The sequence below is a fragment of the Moschus berezovskii genome, chromosome 15, assembly GCF_049115385.1.
Source record: "Moschus berezovskii isolate FMDL1 chromosome 15, NW_MosBer_1.0, whole genome shotgun sequence".
Lineage (NCBI taxonomy): Eukaryota > Metazoa > Chordata > Mammalia > Artiodactyla > Moschidae > Moschus > Moschus berezovskii.
This window is the reverse complement of record NC_142474.1, coordinates 84,946,076-84,956,483: the sequence shown is the minus strand read 5'-3', so window position 1 is coordinate 84,956,483 and position 10,408 is coordinate 84,946,076. Positions and strand designations below refer to the sequence as shown.

The 10,408-nt window shown below is 47.1% G+C and overlaps 1 protein-coding gene across 9 annotated transcripts in view; it reads left to right on the top strand.

The window, feature by feature from the left end:
• Positions 1–7,121: 7,121 nt before the first annotated feature.
• Positions 7,122–10,408, top strand: part of KIF16B (kinesin family member 16B) — a 288,977-nt gene continuing 285,690 nt past the window's right edge. For 2 of the 9 annotated variants that reach the window (XM_088844314.1, XM_055426321.2), the window contains exon 1: positions 7,149–7,234. Coding sequence is in view for 7 of the 9 variants with exons in the window: in XM_055426289.2 (XP_055282264.2) it covers positions 8,005–8,066 (62 nt within the window). In the remaining 2 variants the exon portion in view is untranslated. Of the gene's footprint in view, positions 7,235–7,268; positions 8,067–10,408 lie in introns of those variants that run through there. The other 7 variants (XM_055426315.2, XM_055426280.2, XM_055426289.2 and 4 more) reach the window with 6 other exon arrangements.

Below are 10,408 nucleotides of genomic sequence, written 5' to 3'. Positions count from 1 at the left end.
ATGACCACCACTGGTTTATTGTTCATGAGTCTTATCAGGGTGGGAAAAAAAGAGCTTCCTTTACCTTCTTGAGTTGATAACCTGGATGTACAAATACAGAACAAAGTGTTCCTTTCATCATCCAGTCTCAAAGTTAAGGTTAGGTTATGTTAAGGGTAAGGTTAGATTAACGTTCCGTTCTGTCACTCAGTCGTGTCCGACTCTTTGCGACCCCGTGGACTGTAGCCTACCAGGCTTCTCCGTCCATGGGATTCTCCAGGCAAGAATACTGGCGTGGGTTACCGTTTCCTTCTCCAGGGGATCTTCCCGACCCAGGGATCAGACCCAGGTCTCCTGCATTGGAGTCAGACGCTTTAACCTCTGAGCCACCAGGGACGCCCTAGACGTTAGGTTAAGGTTAAGGTTAGCTTAGGTTAGACTGAGAAGAAGGGTTTAGCTTTTATCTTCATGGATAAAGATGAAGTGAAAAGAAGTGGAAAAGCCCAAAGCAGTTAGGCATTGGGATTTATTATCTTAACAAAAGGCAATACATTGTGGAGAAGCGACTACAAAAAGGCAAAGGGTTCTCTTCTCCTAGTGGCTGGAAGGACTGGATGGTTGTAAATCATGGGAAAGTAAGTAGGCGGGGAAACAAATGAGATAAAAGTTAGCTTAGTAAGGTTTGCTGCCTTTCTACCTCTAGTAAGAAGGCATGTTCTTTGGTATGGGGGAGGGGAGGAGGACCAGCTTCACCAAGGGAAACTTCTGTCCTGCTTTTTGGAAGATGGGGGAGGGCAAAGAGCTCTTCCTGTGTTGGCTTATTCTTAATTGCCTTCAGATTTAAGATAATTCTTATGCCACAGTTGCATATTTTGGCATCCTGATGCCCATCCGTCTACCGGTCAGCTTGGTGGTTCTGCTGGTCTGGACAGGCTCTGTCATTCTGGGCTGCTCTTGTAAATCTCTGGCCAGCTCATGAAGTGGCTGGGGCTGGCTGCTGCAAGGGGTCCCACTCCCATGTCTGGAGGTTGGCTGGCTATTGATGGTGGCACTGGGTTTGACCGGTCATGCCATCATTCAGCAGGCTAGCCTGAGCTTCCTTGCTTCACATGACAGTGGTAGGGTCCCTGGAGTAAGAGTGAAAGCACAGGAAACCTTTCCAAGCTTAGGCTGGAAAGTTAATTCTGCTGCATTCAGTGGGCCAAAGCAAGTAACCAGGCCAGCCTTGCAAACAGGTGGAGAAACAGACTCCTTTCCCTGATTGAGTGCTGCAAAGTGATGCTACCAGTACAGGGTTGTATTTTACTTCTTATTACATTATTTTAATATAAATAATAATAATATTAAAAAATATTTTAAAAAATATTTATTATTTGGCTGTGACTGGTCTTCATTGCAGCACAGGGAATGTTCATTGCCAGGTGCGGGACCTTGGTTTGGCCTGGGGGACCTTGAGTTGTGGCATGTGGGATCCAGTTCCTGTTGAGAGATACCTTCCCACATTGGGAGTGTGGAATCTTAACCACTGGACCACCAGGGAAGTGCCCTGTATCACTATCTTTAAATCTCTAACACTATGCTCTAGGTAAGAAGCTTTCCTTCCTCACTATTTCTGGGGCAGAAAGAAAGGAAGAAAAGTTGCTCAGTCATGTCCAACTCTTTGCGACCCCATGGACTACACAGTCCATGGAATTCTTCAGGCCAGAACCCTGAAGTAGGTAGCCTTTCCCTTCTCCAGAGGATCTTCCCAACCCAGCAGTTGAACTCAGGTCTCCTGCATTGCAGGCAGATTCTTTATCAGCTGAGCCACCAGGGAAGCACATTTGTGGGGCAGGACCCTTCCTTTCCTGTCTCTGAATATTTGTTCAAGGTATTTCCTTTACCTCACAAGTCATCTCCTCATCCATCTTGAGGCTCAAATGCTGTCTGTCCTGCAAGACTTGTCTCTGCAACCAATTCATCCATGAAACTTTTCTTCATCCCTCCAACTAAATGTGGTTTCTCACTCTGAAGAAGTTGAAATGCTTCCAGACTCTACAAAGTCCATCGATTCTGAACTCTTTTTGACCATAGGTCTCCATTCAGTTCAGTTCAGTCACTCAGTCGTGTCCGACTCTTTGCGACCCCGTGAATCACAGCTTGCCAGGCCTCCCTGTCCATCACCAACTCCCAGAGTTCAAACTCATGTCCATCGAGTCAGCGATGCCATCCAGCCATCTCATTCTCTGTCGTCCGCTTCTCCTCCTGTCCCCAATCCCTCCCAGCATCAGAGTCTTTTCCAGTGAGTCAACTCTTCACATGAAGTGGCCAAAGTATTGGAGTTTCAACTTTAGCATCAGTCCTTCCAATGAACACCCAGGACTGATCTCCTTTAGAATGGACTGGTTGGATCTCCTTGCAGTTCAAGGGACTCTCAAGAGTCTTCTCCAGCACCACAGTTCAAAAGCATCAATTCTTCGGCGATCAGCTTTCTTCACAGTCCAATTCTCACATCCATACATGACCACTGACCACATCCATACATAATCATAGGTCTAGTTATACACAATTGAAAGCAATCTTTTTCTTAGTGTATAAAGTGACTGTGATTTAGGTGATAGCTTCCATTAAATTGAATCTCTGTGATTTCTTCATTCACTTCTGCTCTAAAAGAAAACTGCCATTCATAGCTACCTGCCTATAGCTTGCCAACAAAATTACTATGTATGACTTTCAAGATTATCTTTACTGTTACTTTGGTGCTCAGGTTTCACTCTCAGGTCCCCAAGTACATTTTCTCAAAGGATGGTTGCTTTTAATATTTAGTATTTTAGGAGATTCTAAATTTACTTTAAAATTTTATGACTTAGAACATGAAAATCTTTGATGTTTGGATTTGTTATCTATGATTTCTGTCTCTAATACGATTATATATTTGTTTGAGAACCTGAATAATAGTTACTTTAGCTTTCTGGCTCACTGCATACCTCCTAAATCCAACTTAAGTCCCATGATGTACACCCACATGAAGATATTAAGTGTGCTGTGTGATATAATGCTTGAAGTCAGTACTTGCAAACAGGAATACAGATGGGTTTCTGAGATGTCAGTTGTATTCTATGTTCCAATTGAATTGTGCCAGTCTGCTGTTTGTCAAGGTTTTGAAAAAGTCATACTGGTGAGAGAGTAAATCAACTTTGTTCCTTAGAGACTAGAGGGAAAATATATAACTGTACATATAGCAGATAGGAGTGTGGTATCTTTTTTTTCTGATAATGGTATTTCAAAATGATTCAAATATTTTGCAGTGGAGTAAACATTTCAATGCGATCTCACTTTGAAATGAAGAAGCTAAGTCTCAGGGAGTTTACATGAGTCACAACTATTTGGCAGTACTGAGCCTGGGAAACATTAGAGGAAAAAAAAGAGAATTCAACAATAAATGAAGACCCAAACAGGCTACACCAAAACAAGCAAACGAAAGCAAACAGTGTACATACACACATGGTTTTAAGGGTGATGGGGTCAATATTCCATTCTTATTTGATAGCATTTGGGGTTTTATTGTTTTACAGTTTTATTTATTTTTGGCAGTGCTGGGCCTTTGTTACTTTGCCCAGGCTTCTCCTTGCAGTGGCTTTTGGAGCACAGCTCTAGGGCGTGCGGGCTTCAGTAGTTGCTGAATGTGGGCTCAGCAGTTGCGGTTCCCATTCTCTAGAGCACAGCCTCAATAGTTGGGGTGCATGGGCTCAGTGGCTCTGCGACATGTGGACTCTTCCCCCATCAGGGACTGGACCAATGTCTCCTGCATTAGCAGGGGCTTCTTTTACATTGAGCCACCAGGGAAGCCCCCCATTCCGGTTTTAACATAGGCCTCAGAATCTTTTCTTCCCTCTATCACCATTCAATTTTTTTTTTTTTTGAAACTAGAATTACCCTTTACTCATCCAAATGAAATGAATTTTCAAATTGTAGGTTCTTAAATACTTTTGTGCCCTGGGGCCTTTTGGTTGTCTGGTGAAATGTCATTTTCAGAATAACCTTTTTAAATGCATAAAATACACGGGATGGAAAGGATAATCAATTTTAATGAAACACAGTAAGCAAGATATAAAAAAGTTAAATTTGTAATAGACTAACATATGTGGTTATATTAAATAACAAGATGTAGTGTCAGTCTAATGAGGATCGTAATTTCAATGTAACAGTGACTTTTAACAATTTGAGAAAGCTGCAACAATTAAAATTGAACAGGAAAATCCATAATTTCTAGAGGTGTCAAAATCTCTGGTGAATATATTTTACTTACAGGCTATAACAGATATTTACACCCCGCCCTGCCCCCTCCCCCCCAATCCAAGTTCAGGGACCTTCTGGTAGATTTGTAACTTTGGTGGCTCTCATGAGTACCTCCTCCTGGTGGGTGACGCCCTCCACACCGATGCTGGACTTGCTGCCTTTGACCAATTCGGGAAATCGGCAAACTGAGCTACAACAGAGTCACCGGTCGTGCCATCCTGAAAGGCTGCCTCGCCCAACTAAGAAACCTCGGCTAACTTTCGAGGCTAAGAAAGAGACAGAAGCACAGGCTTCCCAGTAATCCCAATTGAGCCCAACCTCCAGTCCCGGGCCCCGTAAATTAGGCCAGGTGAGACCAGCTGCACCCACAGAGTTTGCTGGAAAAGCAGCATCTCAGGTGTCACACCGGAGCGCTCCAATCAGAATCTGCCAGCTCACAACTTTCCCCAGGTGACTTGTATAAGCCTTATTGTTTGCAAAATCCAGAAACGTGCTGTTTACTTTTGACAAGTAGAGCCACCTCCTGTCGTGTCGTTCGTCTTCCCTTTCAGAGACTTCTTTCACTCTGCGTTAGAAAGAAATGTTCTCCGGCCACGTCTCTGTCCCATCCTGCCAGCGTGAGTCGAAGAATTACTGCCTCACATTCAAAAGCCCCAGGAGTGCTGGGTGAGGCCAGAGTGTCTGCGGGGCTGCTTTGGTCTGTTCCGTCAAATGGCAAAGTCACGAAGGGATAGAGGGGCTGAGAGGCAAGAGCAAGGTGTTGGAAATGAATGAATGAACAAAACCTTCTGAAGAGCCAACCGGTGAAGCCCTAGACCCAGAAAACAGCCTTTAATCTTGAACTCCTCCTGCAAGCTTGTGTAGTTTGTTGTCTTTAAGAATTTGGCTGGCTTTGTCGGCTCTGGGCCACTCGCGTGTTCCGTGCACTGAAGCCCCCGACCTTAACAGAGTGGTCGCCAGCAGGGGCGGCGGCGGCTAACGCAGACAGTGGGCCGCGCCCCCCGGGAATGCGGCCAGCGCGCGGTTTGTCCCCGCGCAGCTCCCATGTAACGCGGGCCCGCCCCTGCTCGGCGTCCCGGCGCCGCGCGGGCTTCTCCGCGTTGGCGCTACCGCGCATGCCCGGCCCGCTCCGGACTGCCGCGCGCCTGGGTCCTCGCCTGTTGGTGGTCGAATCCGCATCCAGCTCTGCGCTCCGCAAGGGGAAAAGCCATGGGTCTCCGGGCTCTGGGAACTCGCAGGGTGCTGATTCCCGGCCAGCGTCAGGGCTATAGGGGAACGGACTCGACGATTCCTTGTTTAAGTGGGTCACGTGTTTGCAGGCATTATCTCAAAGCGTGAACCAACAACCGGGAGCTGTTCCTGATTTGCAGATAAAGCAAGAGCCTTGGAGACGCCCAGTAATGCAGACTGGGCCCCCCAAAGCTAATGCTGGAGCCGAAGCTCAAACCCAGGAACCCAGCCTCCACCTCTTGCGGCCCCCATCATAGCTGGGCTTGTGGAGGGGCAGTCCCCCCCCCCCCCCGCTTCTGCCCCCTACCCAGCCCTCAGGGTGCCTTGGGGGTGTGACATACAGGCAAGGAGATGAGGGCAGAGCATCCTTTTGTGGCTTCATTGGGAACGTGCGGGCACACCGGCTCTTGAGTATGGGCACTGCCTTCTGTGGGGTTTCCTGCCTGCCCCCATCCGCCTTCAGCTGTGAGACTGGAGGCAGGGAGGGTGGACTCGTGGGGCTGGGATGGGTGGGCTGAGTGGCCCAGAGTGGGGCAGCGGAGGAAGGCAGAATTGATGTCTTGGTTAATGTGGCCTGTGGCTCATAGGTGGGCCCCTGGGTGTGTGTGAACGAATGCCCCAAAGGGTGCACGCATGAGGGACTGACTGATTGAATGAATGTGAATTCTCCGGGAGAGGCGAGCAGGGACAGGACCTCGGACTTCACTTCTCCGAGACCCTAAGCCCCAGGAGAGGGTCGTTCCCACCCCTAATTCCTTGTAGATGGAACTGTAACATGTATGTATGTGCTCAGTCGCTAAGTCCTATCGGGCTCTGGGACCTCATACACTGTAGCCCACCAGGCTTCTCTGTCCTTGGAATTCTCAAGGCAAGAATACCGGAGCAAGTTGCCATTTCTTTCTGCAGAGAATCTTCCCGACCAAGGGATGGCACCCCCGTCTCCTGCACTGCAGGGAGATCCTTTACTACTTAGTAACCTGGGAAGCCCAAACTGTAACATAAGTGCAAAAAAATTCCAATTAAGATCTGATTTCAGCCAATATAGCCATTCTTGCCGTACCCTTTTTATTTTCGTTTCTTCGTATCCCTGAATTGAGGGGTCCAGAACCCAGGCTCAGACCGTTCACCGCAGTGGAGAGGACCCAAGGAGGGCCCACTATCCAGCTGTGACAATCTCTGTGCTCCGGTTTTAAACTGGATGAGTTTTAAAACTCCTTCCCGGTGGGGAAAAGCCAGGTCCTTGGTTAGGATTGAAAAACTGGTAATCTGACCTCAGGATTGTGGTTCTTGAGCTGGCCCTAAATTGCTGCGAACTCCTCTTCTTCTGCCTCCTCCCAGTTTTTTTAAGGGATGAGGTTGGGTTTTAGGCTTTCTTGAACTCGCCGCGTCCCCAGCGGCCCTGAGGCTCGAACTACCTGATTTCTTGACCTCGCAAGCGGCTGCCGGGCACCCTGGCTCCGCCCCTGCGCGCCGCCCGGGCGCCGCCGAAGCGCGGAGCGCGGATCACGCGGGCCGGAGCCGCTCTGGGCATGCTCAGAGGCGGGGCCGGAGGGCAGCCGCGGCCGCGGAGTCCGGCCCGAGCGCGGGACGGGGGCGGGAGAGGGGCGGGCGCCGCGGCAGCGTCTCGGGAGCCGCGGGCTGCGGCGGGCGCGGCGGGCGCGGGGCCGCGCGAGCGCACGCGGGCCGGGCCGGGATGAGCGATGGCCTCGGTCAGGGTGGCCGTGAGGGTCCGGCCCATGAATCGCAGGTGAGTACAGGGGTTGGGGCGCAGGTGGCCCCGCGCGCTTCCCCACCCAAGCTCCCCTCCAGAGTCGTCCTGGACTAGGGGTCCAGAGCCGGTCCCCGGCGCCCCGGGCCCGGTGGAGGCCTCTGGGGGCCAGGGGCAACTTGAAGCTTTGCTCTCGCTTTTACAGTGCTCCGGAGGAGACTCGGGGGCTAAAGAGTTTGGGGCGCCACGGAGAAGATTGCTGTAAACTCTTCCCGGTCCCGAGAATTTGAGGAAGTTTGCTCCTTCCCCCTTTAAAAAGCATCAAGGGATCACTTTCCTGAAGGTGTCAATTCACGAGCGTGGTTACGGGGGCCCCGGAGCTGTGAGGCGAAGTCCCCTCAATTGTGCCAACTGAGAAGTTCTTTATTATTGGTGTAACTTTTTAGTTTCTTAATAAGAGATGATTATGATTCACCTAACGTGAACCTCGACTTCTTCTGATCAGTAGTTTCGCCGTCCTTAACTTCAGGTTAAAGAGTGGATGGGAAAACTTCAGTAAGTTTTGCTTCCTGGGAGAAAAAATTCAAGGACACGGAAGTACACGTGTTTGAAATATGCTGATGTTAATAGGGAGGTGGTGATAATTTAATCTTGAATGTTTCTACTAAGTGGTGCTTTTCAGAATGATTTGACTCTGCATTCTCTGAAGAAGAATCTATTTTTCCTTTTCAGTGACTATAATCACTCGCTTTAGAATAGTTAACTTTAATTGGTTGAACTTTGAAGAATGAAGTGGATCTAAATGGGATATGTCCTTCCCAGTTGATAGGAGCAGTTCACACAAGGCCATTTGTTTTTATTGGCTTCTCAAGTAAGTTGAACATTTAACTTACCATATGGCCTTTGCTACTTTTCTTGTGTTGACTTTGGAGGTCATTGTTTGTTGGTTCTGACAGCTGATTGAGGCATCAGAGGATTATAAAATCAAGAGATTGCTGGAACCTTCTTTGATTCACCTGAATCTGTTTTTCTTTTGGCAGATAGGGAGTCGTTATTTTGATTTGTAGCTATTGGAAACCAGCGCTTTTGTGATTTTTAAGTTATTTCTAAAACTTTTTAGGGAAGAAGTTTGACTTTTTGGTAAGTCAGATATATACATTTCTATGTGTATTCAGTCCTACAAAACAAATGGGCCCCATTTAGATGTTTTTAAAAGATTGTTCTTTATTTTGGATTTACATATACAACATATGAGAGTTCTTTTCCTTCTTTGAACTAAAGAAGCTTTGGAGCACGTGCTACCAGATTGTATCGAGTAACTGGAAAGCATTTATTAAGCGCCTGCCAATGCTGGAGACCTGTGTTTGATCCCTGGGTCAGGGAGATTCCCTGGAGAAGGAAATGGCAACCCATGCTGGTGTTCTTGCCTGGGAAATCCCACGGACAGAGGAGCCTGGCGGGCTTCAGTTCGTGGGGTCAAAGATTTGGACACGACTGAGCGGCTGAGCACAAGGAAGCAGTAGTCTGGCTGCAGGTGGGGATGGGAAGGCTGGAAAGATCCACGGAGACAGTTTGCTGGCAGAATTGATAGGAATTGGCAGTTCGTTGGGTGGGAAGGCGGGGAGAGGGGAAGAATAGAGAGTCACTAACTGAGGTTTGATGCTTAAGAAGGTGGGAGAGGTTTGGGGAAGGTGTGTTCTCTTGGGTTTGTGAGTTTCAGGACAGGCAGTAAATGTCAAATGGAAGCACAGTGTCCCACTAGAATGAGTGCTCCCCCAAGTGCTGACGAGGTTCACTGTCTGGAGTGTCGAAAGGACATCCATTTCTTCGCTGGTGTCGAGAAGACTGGGAGAAAACACGAGTCTCAGGTGATCTGAGGATTGGCATTTGGAAATTTTTAGCACATGGATGACAGTTTAAGAATGTTACAGTGAAGTATTGATTTCTCAGGAGGAGAATTTTTTTTTTTTTTAAACATTTTGTCTATTTATTTGGCTGTGCTGGGTCTTAGTTGTGGCATGTAGGATCTAGTTTGCGGGATCTAGTATCCTGATACCCTGACCGAGGTCTCCTGCATTGGGAGCGCGGAATCCCAACCACTGGACCACCAGGAAAGTTCCTAGAAACCTTATTTTTATGTATAAAGCACAGATATACAGTAGGTTAAAAAAGAAGACTGTTTACCTTCAGAAGAAGAGGGACTCAGAGCTTGGGCGCTGGGATATGCTTCTCTAGGTTTCCAGGGAGATGATTGGCCTGCAGTTGTGGAGAGAATCAGTACAGCGCATGGCCGTGACAGGAAAGGAGACACGGCTCCCCAAAGAGGTGGTGGTGGTTGGTGTCTGGTGCTGCCAAGATGGTGCTCTGCTGACGCCAGTAAGATGAGGTCTTTGATCTCAAAGATGAGTGCTGATAACCTTCCAAAGAGCAATTTCGAGGAGAGAAAATGTTCCGGAAGTTGGCAGTGAAGTGGAAAGAGGTATACTAGTGGCCAACCCGAAATGCTTGGCTTAACTCATAAGGAAAGAGTTGCAGGTTATAATATTTGTAAGAAACCATTTTTCACCAATGAGATTGGTGAATATTAGCTGAACTTAGAGTGTTGGTGACTCGATCACAAAGGGTCAACACCTTTGAAACTTCCATGTTGGGAAATTTGACAGTAGCTGTCAAGATTTAAAATTTATAAACTCTTTGGTTGAGAAATTTCATTTCTAAGATTTTATTTTATAGATTGTATTCCTATCTACCAAGATGCATGTATAAGGATATTTCTGTATCATTCTTTGTATAACAACAATGAATAAATCATAAATGACCCAAATGTACAGTAATGGGGGATTTTTTAAATTGTTGCCTATTCATTTGGTGGAATACAATTTAATACTTACAAAAGACTCAGGATCTTTGTCTTAAAAAGAGTTCCAAGATAGAGAATTAAGTAAGTAAAGCAAGATACTCACAGATGCATATACTGTTGTAGAGTTGTGTGAATGTTAAAAATGTACACATACACGCACACACAGCTGTATCCTGTACAGAGTGATTCACAAGAAGCCTGGCAGAGCTCACTCTGGGGAGGAGAGCTGGGGAGGAGTCTATTAGGTGAGGACAGGAGATGTTGTTTTCCTTTCACTGTTTGAGTTTTTACTTTGCTCTTGGTAGTTTTATAATTAATAATTCAAAACTTGTTTATGTAATTTTAAAGAGTTA